This window comes from Sminthopsis crassicaudata, chromosome 3 (genome assembly GCF_048593235.1).
Source record: "Sminthopsis crassicaudata isolate SCR6 chromosome 3, ASM4859323v1, whole genome shotgun sequence".
Taxonomy (NCBI): domain Eukaryota; kingdom Metazoa; phylum Chordata; class Mammalia; order Dasyuromorphia; family Dasyuridae; genus Sminthopsis; species Sminthopsis crassicaudata.
In genome coordinates this window covers 186,774,217-186,794,302 of record NC_133619.1, presented here as the reverse complement: position 1 = coordinate 186,794,302, position 20,086 = coordinate 186,774,217, and the positions used below count along the sequence as shown (strand labels likewise).

General features: G+C 35.7%; 1 protein-coding gene across 5 annotated transcripts in view; it reads right to left on the bottom strand.

Annotated features, from left to right (window-relative positions):
* Positions 1 to 10,927, bottom strand: part of RNF149 (ring finger protein 149) — a 30,423-nt gene extending 19,496 nt beyond the window's left edge. For all 5 annotated transcript variants that reach the window (XR_012487900.1, XR_012487899.1, XM_074299767.1 and 2 more), the window contains exons 1-4: positions 10,182 to 10,927; positions 2,771 to 3,021; positions 2,222 to 2,290; positions 194 to 276 (exon numbers count right to left, since the gene is read on the bottom strand). Coding sequence is in view for 3 of the 5 variants with exons in the window: in XM_074299767.1 (XP_074155868.1) it covers positions 194 to 276; positions 2,222 to 2,290; positions 2,771 to 3,021; positions 10,182 to 10,662 (884 nt within the window). In the remaining 2 variants the exon portion in view is untranslated. The remainder of the gene's footprint in view (positions 1 to 193; positions 277 to 2,221; positions 2,291 to 2,770; positions 3,022 to 10,181) is intronic.
* Between the last annotated feature and the right edge of the window lie 9,159 nt (positions 10,928 to 20,086).

Sequence of the window (20,086 nt, the reverse complement as noted above, 5' to 3'; positions counted from 1 at the left end):
AATAACTAATTTTCATGCTAAGCAAAAAAACTTTTAAAGTAATATACTGCAAGTTAAAGATTAAAATAAGCTAAAGTAGAACATGAGAAAAATTAATTCTCTAATAAAGCAATTAAGTTTATTACAATTATTAGCAAACAAACTTGTCAAGTAATAGTTCTTAGAAGAAAAAAACTGACAATAAGAAACATACTTGCATGGCAGAATTCTAACAATATCCTTTGGTTTATAATTTTCAATGCACACTGCACAGTTTTCAGCATCAATATCAATTCCCTATAGGAGGAAATGTGATTACATATATATTTTTCATAATACAACAATGAATCACAAATTTGTCATGTTAATTAAAATAATAAAGATTAAAAACTTGCCAATTTTTTTTAATCACAAAGTTATCATTCAAAAAAATAAATGAGGGGGTAGCTAGATGATGAAGTGGCTAGAGTGCCAACCCTGAAGTCAGGAGGATCTGAGTTCAAATCCAGCCTCAGACACTTAATATCTCCCTCGTTGTGTGAGTCTGGGCAAGTCACTTAACCTCACTTAACTGACTCAGCAAAAATAAAATAAAATAGGTGAAAAGAAAAAATTCAGGTTAGATTCCCCAGTTTTATGAATCTAACCAATTTCCATGTTCTAAAAACAAGTTTAACCTGCTAACATTTTAATATCTACTTTTAAAATGTAACCAAACAAGATAAAAAATATTACAAAATTACATAGTTTTATTTTAATCAATTCCTACCCACACTCCCCCCAAAAATTTAAGATTATTTTTAGAATATTAAGACACATGGAGCAGCTAGATGGTGCAGTGGATCGAGCACCAGCCCTGAAGTCAGGAGGACCTGAGTTCAAATGTGGGCTCATGTACTTGACACTTCCTAGCTGTGTGACCCTGGGGCAAGTCACTTAACCCCAACTGCCTCTGCAACAAAAAAAAAAAAAAAAAAGAAAGAATATTAAGACACAACTTAAAACCGTCTTCCTTGACCACTTAATACTGGGAAACAAATACTGTCAGTTTAAGGCCAGGAAGAACACTTACATGATCATTCTTTTAAAAAAAATTTTTTTTTTTAGAAAAATAAATATATCAACAAAATGTTTTCTAAAAGGGAACTACATGCTATCTAAAAATGTCTTGATCAATTGATTTTTTTTAAAGATTTGCTTACAAATAGTACAATGGAGAATATCAAAAGTATTATTTATATATTTGTTTTTATTATAAAAATTATGCAGCAATCATCAATAGTAATAACACTGAAAATTGTTTTATAACATTTTTATTTTAGGATTGCACATATTTAACCTCTACCAGATTGCTTGATGCCTTGGAGTGGAGAGAAAAGAAGAGAGGGAGTTTTACAAAAACGAATGCTGAAAACTCTTTACATGTATTTGGAAAAAATAAAATACTACTGGGGAAAAAAAAATTCAGCACATCACCCAACCATTACCTATTGAGTTCCTATTATTCTTTAATCCTTTAAACAGAACAGCAGAGGATCCATGAATGACTAAGCATGCTTCTTTAGGGCAATCTTACTCTGATTCAAGAAGAAATAGGAAGAGATGCAGGGAAAGCAATATTTAATAACTTATTGCAAGACAAAAAAAACTAGAAAGTCATTGCAACAATAAATTTAGTGTTTTATAAATCTATAGAATGTAATGAGATTTTTACATAGCACAAAAGTATCAAAAACAAAAAATACTGCCACAGCTCTTTTTTTTTTTTCATGTGCACAGGAATCCTTTAACTTTTTAAAAGAAATTATCTCCCAGTAATCTGAAATATTGAGAGAAGAGAGATCATAGAATATCATGTTTCAAAGACTGTTAATTCAAAGACTTTGAATTTAGACTGCTCATGAAAATGTGTTTTCAAATTTTAAAATGAAAATAAATCAGAACACCAAGAATATATATGCAAATACTTTCCCCAAAATTAAGGGGGACAGGGGAAAATGTGTGTATTTGTATGGGTTTGTAAGTGTGAATGTGCGAATGTATGATATATTTTAAGGCTGCCAGAATCTTAAAAATTGGTTTTTATATGCTTACATTTTCCTTTTGCAATTTATTATTTGTCTGTCCGAGCTTCTTTCATATACATCTCCTTTTTAAAAGTGAGATGTTAAAATGAGCTGAAACCCTCAAATGTAATTTTTTTACACACAAATGTAAATAAACTTAAAGTATTAGATATTACCTTGTCTTCACGCTTTACAGTATGAAGCTGAAGTTGCCCAATAGCTTTCTTTGTTTCTTTTCTATGATTCTTTGGAAAAGAACATATTTGTAATTACTTTATCTTAAAATTAACTTTAGGGAAACCATTATTAAAAACATTTTAAAAGAATTTAAATGTGATGAATTTTATGGGTGTGAGAAACTCTTCCACTAATACAAATCAAAGAACTTTCTTTAATTTCTAATGTTACTTAATCTTTTAGTCTTATGTCTTGAAATGATTAGAAGAGAAATGCACTAAAGACCAGTTATGTACCATCAAGGTACAAACTAAATTAAATGATCAAAATAGGATGAAATTATGATCCACACCTAAAAATTACTTCATTTTCCACTAAAGAGTAATTACAACAGAAATTCTTTCTCTTTGCTGAGCTTAAATACACCCAAATTAACAACTCAAAAATATTTTTCCAAAAGATAAAATAACAGCATTATTATAATTGTGACTTTCAGACTTCCAAATATTGTTTACTAAAATTTTTAAAAATTTATTCCTTATAATTACCTGATTTCCAAACTGTGAACCAGCATATAGGAAACGTTGTATGTAGTAAAATATTAGCCAAGCTAATGATATGATCATCATAGTGATGAAAGCAATGGCTACAAACACAACAGATTGACCACTGATGAACTCTTGCACTTGACGTGTACCAACTTCTATGGTCATTTTAACTGGAATTCCTCTTTGCACTGGCCCCAAAATTTCTATTCCTTTTGGATAGCTAACCATAATTACCACTGTATTTCCTGTCCCTGTTGGGGGGGGGGAAAAAATCAAAAGCATGGAATAGGTTAGGCTTAAATTCAATCCAACAAGGATTTAAGGATTTAAGTGACTATGAACAATGTTACAAAGGATGAGTTACAAGCTTTGTTCTAGCTCCATTTGGAGATATTTGTTTATACTGTTACTATGGTAGGATTGTGGGCAAATCATATAAAATTTTAATTCTCACAGCCTCAGTTTTCTTATATCATAGGATTGTTCAGCCAGTTAAGTGAGTAATTATATGTGTAAGTCACTTTGCAAACACGTATCTTCAGGTACCTCATTTAAAGTGACTCGGGAATAATAGTATTATAAAATAAAATATGAATATGTCAGTAGTAGATCAGATTTTTCAAATTTCCAGGATTTTTTTTTGGACTTGATGATGATACATACTTCTGTCTTCTCCAAAATATCTACTATGCTTTATTAGTTCTTTAAGGGCAGAAATTTATGTTTAAAATTAGTTTCTTATAAAATTATATCTAATGTATTTAGAGGTTTAACAGCTGAGAAATGTGGAAAGTGTTGCAGAGAGAAATTCAGGGATTTTTTTTTTTCTATGCCAGATATGTGAAAGTTACTAAAGCTTTTACTTTAGGAGTGAACAGTATTTTCCTTCCATCTGCCAGTTAGAGAGAGTAGTATAATGTGATATAAACAAGCCTAGCCTCTCTGGTAGTATATGAAATAGAACATAATGGTGGAAAAAAGATTAAAGATAAGACAGAGATATGAGAATTGAATAGCTTGTACTTTGATGTTAAATCTTTTGAAAAATCAAGCCATCCAGCTGCTTTCTATGTTCTTCATATGTAAGCATGTATTATTGTAGTCTGGTTTATCAGAAAAAAACGATCACAGAATAGGCAGAGAATGGAAATATTTTGCTATTCAAAATCCTATATCTATCCTATATAGGGCAGAGGTTGAAATATTCAGTTCCCCAGACTCATAACACTTTCTATTATTACTTATTGTCCGTAGCACTTTCAGTATAACATTCATATCCCTATCAGATATTTTCAGTGACTTCTAATTAACATGTTGTTCAACCAAACTGGACTTATTGCCCCTGTACCCTTCAATCTTTTCTTCCTTTCTACCTTAATGTATTCTGTTTTCATTTCTAGTGTTCTCCCAACTAAGCCATTCTATTATATATATATATATATATATATATATATATATATATATATATATATATATATATATATATATTCTTCCCCCTCCTCCCCTGCAAATGTGATAGCATTTTGGTATTTTCCTAGGTCCCTTATCACATTCTCCATTTTATACAATATTTTTCATGATTCTTATGCTCATACATTTTATTGTAAGCTCTTTGAGGTCAGGAATTGTCTTATTCATCTTTGTAGTTCTCATGATAGACCTGTCCAATGACTGTTTAATTTTGAATAATTATTATACATATAGAATTATTTTTCTATGTATATGTATACTATGTATTTCTATGTATATAGGAGGTCTGTTTTGGGGTGTCATATGGGATGCCTGTAGATGGAATATTTTATACTTTTATATTTATATTAAAGCACTTTAAATATATTTTTTTTACTTTGATACCACTCTTGTCATACAAGTCCCCATCTTTTATAGTGGTGAAGTGACTTATGCAAGGTCACTTGGGTAGTAAATGATGGAGAGCTAGAACAAAGCTTGTAACTCATCCTTTGTAACATTGTTCATAGTCACTTAAATCCTTAAATCCTTGTTGGATTTTCCACCATTATGTTCTATTTCATATACTACCAGAGAGGCTAGGCTTGTTTATATCACATTATACTACTCTCTCTAACTGGCAGATGGAAGGAAAATACTGTTCACTCCTAAAGTAAAAGCTTTAGTAACTCTTTCATATATCTGGCATAGAAAAAAAAAAATCCCTGAATTTCTCTCTGCAACACTTTCCACATTTCTCAGCTGTTAAACCTCTAAATACATTAGATATAATTTTATAAGAAACTAATTTTAAACATAAATTTCTGCCCTTAAAGAACTAATAAAGCATAGTAGATATTGTTTGTAAATGCATAAAATAAAACACATAAGATTACAAAGGAAATTAGACTGAAAATTATCAAAATATTTTTTTAAGATTCATAGACCCCCAGTAAAAAACTAAAGGAAGAAATTTTGTCTCAGAGTATGTAACCATTTGTTGTGGCAATTGCGTTAGCTCCCTGGATACCTTAGAATCAGCCAAATTAGAGTCAGGATAAGCAAAAGTCTTTATTCTTGGTCTTCAGCTGTAGAAGTCAAGGGGATGGAAGCAGAATCTCCGCCACTTCACCTCTTCATCTCCCACCTAGAGTTGAGTCTGGCTAGTCTCATTGCCCCTCCTAGTCTCTCCCACAATTCTCTGTATATACCAAATGATTGCGCCAGCACAGGATAGTAGGAAGGGCCATTTTCCAAGGATATTCTTTTTCAATCGGTAATTAGCCTCAAGTACTCAATTGTCTTACTTCAGTGCATTGACTTGAGTTTCAGCCCTTTACAATTTGGTACTCAAAAATGGTACTCATTTTCTGAGAAAGAAGGTAATAGATTTAAAACGAATGAGGCATATTTTTGGATATAGACAATGTGGGGGATTTATTTTACTTATGTATATTAGAAGTATATGTATATGTATATTATGTATATTAGAAGTATATTTGCTTACATATATTAGAAGTATTTTTTTCCTGGAGGGAGGGGTAAAGAAAGAAAATAAGAAGAGGAAATAAGTGCTTCTTAATTGGGGGTGTGTGGAAAACTTTCTGCATAGACATTGAAAAATTATTTTCCGAGTGACTAGATGACGCAATAGAGAGAGCACCAGCCATGATGTCAGGAAGACAATATGGTCTCAGACACTTAACACTTCCTAGCTGTGTGATCACTTAACCCCAACTGCTTCAGCAAAAAAAAAAAGAAAAAATGAAAGAAAGAGAGAGAGAGAGGGAAGGAAGGAAGGAAGGAAGGGAGGGAGGGAGGGAGGGAGGGAGGGAGGGAGGGAGGGAGGGAAGAAAAGAAATTTATTCACCTTCTACTCAAAACAATGCAAATATTTCAGTCTGCAAATTCTGCTAGTCAATAGTCAATAACCATTAAGGACCCAATGTTTTGCACTGTGGCTACAAGTATAAAAAAAAAAAATTAGCTTTCAAGTAGCTTCTAATTTAATAGGGAAGACAGCACTCAAAAGGAAGCTAAAAATGGGGGGAGAGGAGTATAAAAAGAGAAGGCACACTGGGAAAGTCCTAAGTAGAACATTCAGATGGGAAAGTAGGAAATGACTATGTTTTGCCCTCTCCTTAAATGAAGGTTTGGAATTTAATTCTTAAAAGCAAGTTTCAGAAATTTTATGTTACTATATCATACAGATTTGAACTCAGGTCCTCCTAACTTCAGGGCTGGTACTCTATCCACTGAACCATCTAGCTGACCCCATACCATAACTTTAAAGCTGAAAGAGGCCTAGAAAAATCAACCAATCAAACCCCTCTGTTTTACAGATGAAAAAAACAATGCTCAGAGAGGTCATATGATTTGCCCAAGATCATAGAGCTGCAAAATACTTGCTAGAGCTATTATGGCTTATATATACTAGTTGATCAATAGTACTTAAAAGAATAAATCTGATAAATCTGAATTCTCCTACAAGACCATAAAATTGAATAGAATTTGGTAGGCAGCTGTAGGATCACTGGGTTTAGTGGTCAAATATTGTAGAGAGAAGTGGAAAAAATACTGAACTTGGTGGTCAGAGAATTATGATGTAGCAGATGATGCCATCTGAGCCAGTTTATGTGTAAGGTAAAAATTCAAAATAACACTATCTGATTTATAGGGTTGTTGTAAAGAAGAATTAAATAAGATAATGTATATAAAAGCTATTTTAAAAAGTAAGCTATTGTCATGGGCGCTAAAACTAAGAAAGGAATAGAAAATGAGATGAAGACTTTATGCTAAATCAGGAAATCATCTTGTGGGTCTACAATGTTACTGGGCATTCCTTTTATGGGTAAGAACTCTATAATCCTGAAATGTTTTCCCAGGAAGGGCCCTTTAAAAAACCATCTAGTTCAAATTCCCAATAGGAGTAGGAATTAAGGAACTATGAGACCCTAAGAAAACTGCTCAAGGCTACAAAACTGGTTCAGTTACATGTGGCAGGCAAAAAATAGTTCCTGTGCAAAGGAAATTACATTGTACTTGGGATTATACTATGTTCACCTTTAAGTAAATGCAAAATATTTACAAACTAAATACAAGTTGCATTGAGTGTGGTATAGTGCAGTGATAAGAAAGCTAGACTTGGAATCCCAATTTGACTATTTCTTCAAATGCTAACAAGCTGTTATAGATGAGGGGAGTTTCAACACTCTTTCTCTTTCTGACTTTGGGAATGAGCCATGAGAAGCTCCTTCAAGGAGACTTTCTCCTTGAATCCTACCACTGTAAAGACTCCCCCTGAGGACAAACAGCTTCATTCAGTTATCTAGCTGAAGCTGGTGGAGTCCAGAGCTGGAGAATTCCAATCCTATTCAATTGAAGATTTTCTATTAATTTCCACTTAAACTCCACCCACCAGCCCCCATTTGGAGGGGAAGCCGGCTTCAGTTTGTAGCTAAGAAGTCTATTATAAAAAGAGCCAATTTTAAATCCTCATTTTGCAGAGGGCATAACATGCCATGCCATGCTATGCAAGGAAACCTCTGCCTGCTGGAATGATATTCTCTTTCAGCAGTACCCTCTCTTTATCCTCACCTATTCCCTAACCAGACTTTATATCTCTCTGTCAGGACCTTACATTAGATCTCTGTGGGAATCTTGCCACTAAGGAATTCAGCCTTTCTACTCATGCATAGCAAAGGCTAACTTCCCATTGCCAATAATAAACTTCTTTTTATCAGTCTAGCTTTTCGTGAAGAACTGTGCTGCCAGAAGGGGGTTCCCACAACTCCCTATCTTGCTCGAATCCTAAAGAGGATGTAGGGGAACCAAACCTCCTCATTTGGTTCCCTGAATCCCGAACCTGCCACTAATCTCATCATTTAACTCCCAGGAACACTAATCTTATCATTTGGTTCCCTGAATCTAATCTCATCATTATGATCTTGGGCACAAATCATCTAACTTCTCTCAGTTTCAGTTTCCTCATATGTAAAATGAAAGGGCAAATACAATTCTGTTCTCGGCTAGACTGATTGTTCAGGTTGATAGTAGTACAAAATAAAAACTATTTAGCTATAACAGGTGAAGGATATTCCACAAGGTAGACGCTGAGAATCCCTTGAGTTTATTCAACTAAGGAAGTACCATTTCCAGCCAAGTATCTGAAGCCCTATTAATTCCTAGGGACTACTTTGTACTCAAGTGATCAAGAAATTAAGTCAATCATCAGAATCCTTAGTCCCCAGAACAAAGCAGGTCTCAAGGAATGTCTCCACATCTTTTTAGTAGCCCTAATCTGCATAAGAAAAGAATGTAAAACTGCAGCTACACCCAAGGTAATATTTTTTTTCTGCAGGGGGAACCCTAGTAACCTGTTAACTGAACTTTGGAGGAAGCTAGAATCTAATTGGTTAGTAGAAAAATCTGATTAGAAACCAGGCTGCTTAACTCTGTCCAGGCATTATATTGCAGTCCTATCTTAACCATGCCAGCTAATGTTCTTCAGTCTTCAACAGTAGAGCAGAAAGTCAGGACTTCCCCCAAATTCTTGTCTTCTATTTCCAACTAGGCAATTTCCACTTCTACTTTTACCACTTCATCATTCAACATATCTATAATTATCATCTTCTTGTCCCATCCCTCTCCCCAAAGCATTTCTTCCTTCTGATTCTCCTACTTTTCATTCTCCAAGTCACCCAGTCTCAAAAATTAGATTCTATATTAATTTAACAAATACATTCAAATCACTAATTCCTGTTCATTCTTTTCCCATTCAATTTCTATCTCCATAAATACTATTACTACTTCAATTCCAATTTCCAGTTCACATAACAAAATACATAGAACCTAAACTTAATTTGGTATTTCAAGGAATTCAAGGTCTAGTTCAAAAACCATCTCCTTTAAGAATTACAATCCAAGAAGAGGATCGTTTATCAATACAAAAGAGACCTTCTTAATAAAAAATTAAAAAATAAAACAAAACATTAAAAAATATACCTAAGAGCAAAAAATCTGGAAAGGGACACAAACAAGCAAATGAATACTGACTAATCCAGGCTTTGTCCCAATCAACTGATCAATATTTAGTGCAAATTAGTACAAATTCTGTAGCAAACTCTAGACTGGGGATACAAAAAAGGAGCAGTTTCCTCATTTGGAAAATGGTAGTAATAGTACCTACCTCACAGTTGTTAAGAGGACCATGTGGGATTTGTCACAGAGTCCCAAAAGAATCTGGACTTTCACAATACAGTCCCATCTAGTCCACTGCCAACCTTAAACTGCTTCAGCTCTAAAAAGAGTTGCAGGGATAGAGATTTTGCATAATCAGCCCTAAATTATTTAACGAGTTTGATTCCAAAAGTCTATTCTCGTATACACTTATCATAGATAAATTAACAAGCATTTATCAAATCTCTACTAAGTATTAAACACCTGGTGCAGGAATTAAAGTGAAATTTAAAAAAAAAAAAAAAAGACAAGAGGCTCCCAAAGGTGCTCAGGAGAGGGAAAAGAAAAAGGAGAGGAAGGTAAGGAGAGGGAGGAGGAGTGAAGGGAAAGGGAGGACGGAAGTGGAAAGGAAAAGGAGGGAAGGAGGAAGGATGGGACATAGGAAAGGAGGCCGAGGGAGTAAAGGAAGGGGAGGAGTGAGAGAAGGGAAGTGAAGCTGAGGAAGAAGAAATTCTTAAAGAATAGATAAAGTGTCCATGTAGGTATCCCCACAATCTACCAAAAAAAAAAAAAAAACCGCGTAAGAAATATTTGTGGACTGGCAGAAACTTCCACGGTCCCTAACAGGCAAGTCGAATATAAGGCTTTGGGGGGAGAGAGAGAAGGGGGGAGGGCAGAAGGGCCAACTTCCTGGAGGACATGTTTTGGGAAGCACCTACTGGCAGAGCAGCGGTGCCGCTCGCCCCTCCCCGTTTCCTTTCCCAGCGAACCCTGGCGCCCTCACCCAGGTGGGACATGGAGTTGGTGCTGTTGCCGTAGTGCTCCTCATTGTAGATGACCACTGCCGAGGCGTTTCTGCGGGCGGCGTTGAGCACCTTGTCCTTGAAGGTGCAGTCCCCGCGGGCCACCAGAGCAATCCACGGCTCGTGCCTTCCCGACGCCCGCCCCCCCAGCGGAGGAACATAGTAGCGGGTATCGGGAGCGCAGCCCTTCGGGTCGCGGCCCGGAGCGCGGGGGATTATGCCCACCAGGCCCTGCAGGCTCTCCTTAGGCGAGTTGTCGCCGTAGCGACCGCTTCCGGTGGCACCCTGCACCGTCTCGTTAGTCAGCGGATCCACGTACTCGGTGCTCACCAGGGCCGAGTACCACTCGAGCACCCGGCCCCGGGCCCCCGGCAGCTCGCCCAAGGCTAAGAGCAGGAGAACCAGGGTACCCCTGAAGTAGCCGCCATCGCGGCGCCGCCGCCGCCGCCGCCGCCGCCCCATGGCCGCGCTGCGCTGAAGTGAAGAAGGAGGAGCCGGGGCGGCGGCGGCGGCAGCAGGAGGACAGAGTGGGGATGGCGCTGACCCCCACGGAAAGCGCCCGGAACCCAAGATGCGGGAGGAAGAGCGCACGCACAAAAGGGGCGGAAGGGGGAGGAGTAGAGGGCGGGAGGCGTGAGCACACCCACGGCTCGGGCCAAACTCTGGCTGGGGCTTCTTTAGCAAAGTGGGAAAAGAAGGGAAAGGGGGCGGGACCAAACCACCAGAGCGTGGGGCCGATGGGATTCGTAGTCGTGGAGGCAGGCGGGGCTTGAGGAAGTGACTTTCAAATTTCTCTTAACCTTCCTCCAGTTCTCCTTCCTCTCCTCGCTTTCTTTGCTTCTCTCCCTCTCTTCCTTCCTCCTCCTCTCTTTCTGTCTCTCATTCAAGAGTTCTCGGCCTTTTTTTTTTATTTTCAAAATACGCAAAGATAGTTTTCAATATTCACCTTTACAAAACTCTTGTTCCAAATTTTCCTCCCTCCCTTTCCCCCCTCCTCTCTCGTAGACAGCAAGTAACCCAATGTTAAACATGTGGAATTCTATACATATTTCCACATTTATCATGCTGCACAAGAACAATCAGATCAAAAAGGGGAAAAAAATGAAAAAAAAAAGCAAGCAAACAGCAACAAAAAGGTGAAAATATTATGTTGTGATCCATTTTCAATCCTCATAAGGCCTTAATCACTTCCTTGTTGAAAGAAGGTATATTTTCATATTTTTTCGATGTATTGTTCAGTTTAACTTTTTCTTATAAGAATATTTTATAATATGAAATATAGGAAGAAATTTAGATCATGTAAAAACTAAAGACATCAATAGATGTTTTTTTAAAGTGCTTATAATGTTATGACTTTGAGGAACTTCATGTGAAAAAGTAACTGATGGTGACCATTAAAAGGAAGCCAAACTCGCTCAACAATAAAAGTGGAAACTTGTCCTTCACAGCAGAAAACAGCATATAGGTAACAATTGCCTGGAGAAGAAAATCATTCTAGTGCTTTATTCTCAGATGTAAAATGGAGGACTGGTGAAGGCAATTTGTTGGTTTATTTCGATTTGATGACTTTTGTTATTGATTATCCTGAACATCTTAAATATAATTTTAAGAAAATCTATTACCCCATCTCTACACCATGTACTGATAAAGCAGTTTTGTTTTAAAACCAATTTAGTAAAATTGATAAAGTATAGTTTTTTTTTAAGGTTGTATTCTAGCAGCATAGCCTTTTCTATATAACATATAACCTATAATGATAAAAAAATGGCATGATGCTACCATAGGCTAGATTTAGATTTATATGAGGCTGTTGGCAACAAAATAATAATTTATTATTTAGAAATATGACTGTACTGCTTTAAAAAAAAAAAAAAAAGGTAAGAGCATATGAAACTAGCATAGTTAAAAACTATAGCTATATGTTAAAAGCTTAACACATTTTCTTCTGACTGATTCATTTTTACATCTTTTGATGGAGGTCTTCAGTCAAGAAAAATGGGTGACATCTAAAATATTAACTTTGGGTTAATTAATTGGGTTAAAATCTTAACTGGGCCATTTTTTTTTTTAACCCTAGTCTAAAGCTCTTTCTGGTCTATAATGCAGTTAATTTTGTTAAAGCTTTTGTAGCTGAGGTGATAATATGGGAAAGTCACTGGACTGGGACAGCAGGAGACTTAGGTTGTAATCTGCTAGTTTGCTAAGTGACCTCAGGCAAGTGATTTAACTTCTCCAAGGGATACAGGAACATGTAAAAGGAGGCTATTGAACTAGATGATCTTTAAAGTTCTTTGTGACTAAAATTATATAATTCTTACTTTGTCCCTTGCCATCCAATCAGTTACCAAGTTCTGATAATTCTTTTTTGAAGATGCCCCTTCCATCCCATTCTTAAAGCAACTATAGATAGTTTTGAAATAGTACTAAACTGGGATTCAGGAAAATCCTAGTTCTGATCACAACCCTGAGCTTAAATTTATTCCTGATATCAATTGAGCAAATAATTTTGACTCTTTGGGCTCCAGTTTCTCATTTATAAATTAAGAGGATCAGTTCAGAAGATTTTCCAAGAATGATATCTGGTTCACAGTGGGCACTTAAATGCTTCTTGAATGAAGACAAATGTGTATCTTAATGTAATGTCCGGGCTAGCTCTCTGGAGGGCCTCAGGATCAGCCCAAGTCCTTGGTCTTTAGGTGAAAACATGAAGGAGGCAGGAGAGCCTCCATGTGAGAGCCTCCATGGAGAGCCTTCAAGATGGAGTCTGGACCCTGATGTCTTCTCTGTGGCTTAGAGCTGCTGCTGAGATAGCATGGCTGAGAGAGCACTCTTAGTCCTAGACTCCCCTTTAAATACTCCAGTATGATCACACACACAGCATGCCCAACCACACTTGAGCATATACCAACTTGTCAGGAGAGCCACCATATCACCCTATTACCTTAAGTATATGTACTTAACTAGAAAGAATACATCAAGAGCTAGAGAATCATTATCTCATCAACTATACAGAATCTTAAGTATGCCTTTTAAGAGTTCCAGCCTTATACATCTTAATATTCCTTTGGGATCACTAAGTCAAAGATTGTGTCATCTTGAATGTAATTATACTTCTCAGAGGGAGAGAGATCAATAATTGTGAAAGACTCATTCTATCTACAAGCCTGGACCAAGTCATAGGAACAGAGTGGTCAGGGCATGTAGACATATGCTGCTTTGTTGCTGAGTGAGTAGCTTCTTTTTAGCCATCACCATAGGTCTAGAAGGACTAATGTTATGAGACAGAATTACTTTAAAATAAAGGAAACTAAAAATACTTTCTGGTGCTTTATAAATATTTGAACTCATTATTTACTTCATCCCCCCATTAAAGAATAGGTCTAGGCTGAAGATTTGTTCTTAATAATTTAGTACTTTCTCCCTTTTCACCCATCCATTTGACCCCCATCCAAGCCTATCCCACTCTTCCATTACTTCAGCAACAACCTCTCCTCAGTGTCTGCAACCAGTCAAAAGTAAATTCATTTGCTGTAGTTCTTGCTCATAAGGAGTCTATGTTTTACAGGGAGGTAAACCTAGAGGGAGGTATACAAATAAGTATCATTCAATGGAAAATTGAGGAAGAGGAAAACATTAACAACTGGGGTGGGGAAGAAGAATTAAAGGACTTTATAGAGTAAGTGACACGAATTAAGCTTGAAGGAAGATAAAAATTTTTAAGAGGTTTCATTGAGATGGGCACTGGGAATGGCTTATATGAATATGTTAAGTATCAATTTTGAGAATAATTAGTAGTAGAGAGAAATAGCATGAAATAAAACTGAAAAAGTAGGTGAGAATCAGATTTTTGAAGGCCTTAAATGTTAATAGGAATGAATTTGCATTATATACTGTAAGTAATAGAGAATCACTGAAGATTTTTGTGTAGGAGGGCAACATGATTAGTTAAAGAGTATTTTGGAATCTCATTATTAGCAAGATGGTCAATTAAGCTCTTTTTGCACATCTCTTTAACCACTTACTCTCAAAACAAACAAAAAAATTCATCAGTTGTAATTATAACTAAATCTATAAGAGAAGATAGAACACTCAAAATAGGATAAAAGCTATGAATTAATTCTGGAGGAATTTAACCTCTAATGGTTTCATTCATTGCCTCTTTCTCATCAGTTTCTATTGATAACCAATACAAGAAAACTTTCATGCTTGTGCCATGAGTCCTCTCTGAGATTATTCATGGCCAGAGTACTTCTTCCCAAATATCATGATAGAAAGGCATTTAAAACTAGCTGGGGATGCTACCCAAGTCAAATATACAAGCCAGTGACTTTCTCCACTCCAACCCAACACCTCCATATCCTATAACACAAGAGTATCCTTGCAGCTCAAACCTGAAGGTATAATCACCAATAAAGTGGCCAGAGAGTGACAGAAGAATACCAGAAACATATTGAAACTCATAAAAGCCCAGTCCAGAGACAGATAAATAAAGGATAATAAAATAAAGTGAAGAAAACTCCACAAAGAGAAATCAAAATATACTTAGTAAATATAACATGAAAGTAATTGAACCAATAGTGCCTGATAAAATCCCTCCCTATATCTCCCATAATTAGAAAGAACCCCAGAATGGTCAAAAAGAGAAATAAAATTAGTAAAATAAGGATTGATTTTAAGTCATAGATTGGAGTTTTCAACACATAAAATGGATCTTCCAATGTAGCAACTAAATAAATGTACATGGATATATTTAGTATATTATCATTTATTTTATATATGTATAAAATTAGCATTATAGGAAAAAGTAGCTATGTAACTCTGGACAAGTCACATTATCTCTTATAATAATCCTCAATCTAGAAAGGTAAATATTTTTACAATGGAAGAAATATTCAAACAAAGTTAAGCTGTTTGCCCAAGATCACATATCTGATACAACCAGGACAATCTTTGATTTTTAAAATCCCTATTCAGTTTTATATCCTTTTCCTGCTGAAAGACTTCTTAATCCATCAAAATCAAACTTTTCACTCTCTTTACTCTTCTATCAATATCTCATATTTCTCAATCTAGTTTATTTGCATCAAATTATCATTGATCTAAAGTTGGGAGGACCTCAGAAGCCATCTGGTCTAACCCCTTCTTTTGCAGTAAACTGCAGCCAAGAGAAAGTAGTAACTTGCTTAAGGTCATATAGGAAATAAGCATCCAAGACATTATTTCTTTTTTTTTTTTTTTCCTCTTTCTTTTTTCCCCCTGAGGCTGGGGTTAAGTGACTTGCCCAGGGTCACACAGCTAGGAAGTGTTAAGTGTCTGAGACCACATTTGAATTCAAGGCTGGTGCTCTATCCACTGCGCCACCTAGTTGCCCCTGACATTATTTCTTTCTACTATACTATACCAGCTCTGGTTTGATTCTTGTTCCTTATAGTATTCCTTGCTGCCTCCTTCTCCTCCTTCCTGAATCATCCCCAGCTTTACACATATGCATATGCAATTTTCATAAATAAAGGCTTATAGAAGTAAAGAAAAATTGGTTTAGTGGATGGCTGAATGATGATTAGATTATATAATATGGCATAAATTGACAGAGGCAATTTTAAAGTTTCCCATGTTCTAGCATGATGGTTCCTGAAAGTATCTTATATATTTGGCTTTCAAGCAATAGGAGTAGAGTACCAAAGAGAGGGAGAGAGGTCACATTTACATATATACATATTGTGTGGGATGCAAAAGACCCTTACCCAAATTAACTACTCAGAGAACACTCAAAGTAGAAAGTAGAAAACTTGTTTATTACAGCATCTCTAGAGAGGCAGGCAGAACACTGTGAGAGATACAGGTAAGTGAAAATACTCAAATTGGGGCAGCTAGGTGGCGCAGTGGATAGAGCACCAGCCCTGAATTCAGGAGGTCCCAAGTTCAAATCTGGTCTCAGACACTTAACACTAATAGCTGTGTGACCCTGGGCAAGTCACTTAACTCCAGACTCAGAGGAAAAAAAAAAAAGTACTTAAGTGAAATCAGTACTCCAAGCAAGAGAGCAGAAGAACCAGTGAAAATCCACAGCTTTTAAAGATTTTGTTACAAGAGTTTACAGAACAAGTAAGAGAACATTGTGGGGAGGGGCATCTAATTGGTTGTTGCCATCTGGAGAGATTGGAATGGAAGGTTTCTAGTTTAGGCCTTCAGGCTTTAGATTATCAAGCCAACAGTGGTCAAGCTAATAAACTAAATATCAATAAATGTCAAGTACTGATAAATGTCACTGACTAATGTTAAGTAAATATGTGGACTGCATATGCAGGACAATGGAAAATAGCAAAAAAGGGGGGGATTCGTACAATACTTATCATGTAAGTTCTTCATCTTTCCATCTCATACAATTCATATATATTCAAATTTGGTGTAAATCAGGCCATTCTCATATATTTTTTTTAAGGATTTAAAATATATGGTACCCTGTTATGCAAAGTCCAAACATGTTTTCATAGCATCATCAGAGGTAGCTGATAAATTCTGTTGTCTCATTCAATCCGATCTAGCAAAAATGTATTGCTACATGCAAGGCATTATTTAAGGTGTTCCCTGAACTTGGCTTTTTTGAGTTGCCATAAAAAGACAAAGACCCCCTTCCAGATGACATAATTTGTTGATTGCACCCCCAGGATTGATTTCCTATGTATCCTTGGGAGATAAGTCACGCATCAACCAGTATTTGCCAGACTGGAAAGCTGCTTGTCTTTTGCAGATAAGGGGATGAGAATATATAGCTTTAGACATCACCTTGCTCCTCCCCTTCGGAAGTGGTTTTGTCCTCTCTCTCCCTTCCTGCCCCTTCCTGTTTTCTTCTCCTTTTGTTGTACTCTTATAAATATACAAACTTTTATAAAGATTGTAAATTCTTTATTTCTCTTGTTATAAGCCTGATCTTTGTATAAGGCTTGTGATGTGGTGATTGCCTATTGATAGCATTATACTAAACACTGGGAATATAAAGGGGAGAAAATGTATTTGACTCTGTGTGTGTGTGTGTGTGTGTGTGTGTGTGTGTGTGTGTGTGTGTGTGTGTGTGTGAGAGAGACATTATGTTATAGGAAGAATTGGATCAGGCAGAAGCCCTAAAGTCTACTGTTCAGGTTTATATCAATTAAGAACTATGGTTTAGGCAAAAAGGAAGGCAGATAGGCAGGAAATAAGCCTTGATTTAGTGCTTATTATGTACTAGGCACTGTGCTAAATGATTGTAAAATGTTAACTTATTTAATCCTCACCAGGTTAAGTAGATGCTATTATTATCTCCACTTTACAGTTAAAGAATCTGAAGAAGGTCAAGATTAAGCATTTTCCCCAGGATCTTGAAGCTAATCTGAACTCAAGTCTTTCTGATTCCAGACTTATGGACTTATATGTCAGCTCACAGCTTCCTAGAGATAGGATAACTGATTATATTAAGTAGAGAAAGGGAAACAGATATGCTGTGAAGGTACAGCCGCTTCATCCACAATTCAAGGTACTTTATACCATTGATCCTGACTTTTTATCTTCAAACTAGCCAAAATTCTGAATAATATAAGCATTCAGGACTTGTTTTTGAAATCTGTCTGTTTATATCAATATATATGTGTATGTATATATATGTATGTACATATGCCTACATGTAGTTATTGTTATGTTGCTTTATGGTATATTTTTCATTTATATATTGATATATATGTTGTGAGATATATATCTTATACACACACACACATACGTTGTGACCAAAGAAAGTCTGATCAAAGTTAACAAGAAGCATTAGACTTTTGTTGATGATGTTTTAATATAGATATAAATATATAATCTATATCTATATAAATACATATCTATAAATACCACACCATGCTTGGGACTTTTATAAAGAGGTTATGAAGAAGAAACTGTCCTCTAATGATACTTCTCTGTCCTTAAGCATGATTGATTGAGTAGTTACTATGCCTGAGCTACACCTTTAATTTGGACTCTATAAAGAAAAGAGTCTGGAAGAGGTGGTTGAGAAAGTAGACACACAAAATCCCTTGATTTCCCAAGAAGAAACGGTTCATCTTCTGGATCCCATCAAGAAATGGTGCTGGTAGGAGAGGAGGAAGCATATAACCTCAGAAATAGCCATAAGCAATTGCTGTGTAAGCCATTGAAGCCCTGGGCCAACAGTAACACCAATTCCATTTTGACCAAATAGATTAGAGAATTAGTAATTGCCAAGAATTTATAGACTACCAGGTGGTTCCTGCCTTTGTTTTTCTAGTCTTAGGTTTATTGGATATGCTACATGTTTTGATTAAAAAACATCTGTGATTAAAAGAGCCAAGGACAAATGGACGTTTGTGAAACACAATTGTTATTGTCAATAAAAAGGCTGTTTTTTTGTTGGCTGAGATAATATATTCACATATCATATAGTTTTAAAAGATCTGTTTTCTAAAATTCTCAAGGTGGGAATTAAATTTATTTCTTATATGCCACAATTCTGAAGTCTCAAGATTTTTGTTGATCAAAAGTTTCATTACTTAGAAGATACTAAATAAGATTTCTATTGACTAGTCTCTCTGAATAGAATCAGTTGAAAGCCTTGTCTGACTACTATCATATCCACAAATAATTTAGCTTTTGGATGAAAAATGCTATTTATTCTATTACCAAATAATTGCATGTGCTTCATTATTTGCCATATTACTTAAGCAATCTGTGTAGAATAATCTGGGAATGTACACAATTTAGTAAAACACATGTTATAGGATACTAAAAAAAAGGCTATTAGCACAATATATGTGAGTTGAAATTCCATGGCATAAGTTTTATTTATCAGCTTTTAAGCACCTTCTTGACAGTACACCACCCAATCATTATAACTTGTATTTATAGAACTTCTTTAGTAGTGCAACATTGCATTATTATGAATAATTCCCTCTCTTTTCTTTTACTTGTTACCTGGAATACATTTGTTTATTAATATGTGAAACTTCTAGAAAGTAAGAATTTTTAAAATACGTTCTTAAGTAATCTCTCAAGAATCCCCAGAGATAGTTGTGGTGTGAAAGAAAAGGAAAGAACAACTAAAGTAAAAAAAGGAAGGAATGTGATTGTGATGTGGATTTTTTGGCAACAATGTGATCTTCTCCTCCCCCTAACTTTGCAATCAGTGTTTGAAATCTATACAGAAGATTTCATAAATATAGCCCCTTTGCAAGGGACTATAGTCATACCCTCATGTATGTACCATGAGATCAGAGATACTCTTTCCACCAAGAACAGATTTAAAAATAATAATAACCACCTTAAGAATAAATAAGTCACCTTTAAAATGTAAAGGATTAGATGAAAAGAAATCTCAGTGAATTTAGTATTAGTTCCTTAAGTTATTGCTGGTATCGGTTCTTGACCTGGTATCTCATGGCTGGTGAACAAGAGAGAAAAACAGAGACAGACATACAGAGACAGAGAGAAAAACTGGGAGTGATGGAAAAGTAGATGTTAGGTTGTTAATAAATGAATGAAGTAAAATGAATGAAGTACTTACTATGTGCAAAGTAAGCTTTGAGAATACAAATATGAGCTCTACAAAACCTCACATTCTAAGACTAATCTTCCTAATTATTAGCCTAGAGAAATTTCTAATGCTCTTTTGAATGCTGCCAAAGTAATCTTTCTAATGTTTAGGTTTGATCACATGGAAGGTTTTAGCTGCAAATTAAGTGGGAAAATCCTATGATCCTTAAAATGCAGAAACAAAGAAAAGGCAAGTTTATACAATTCTCTTGCTGCACAAGAAAAATCGGATCAAAAAGGAAAGAAAATGAGTACGAAAACAAAATGCAAGCAAACAACAAAAAGAGTGAGAATGTTATGT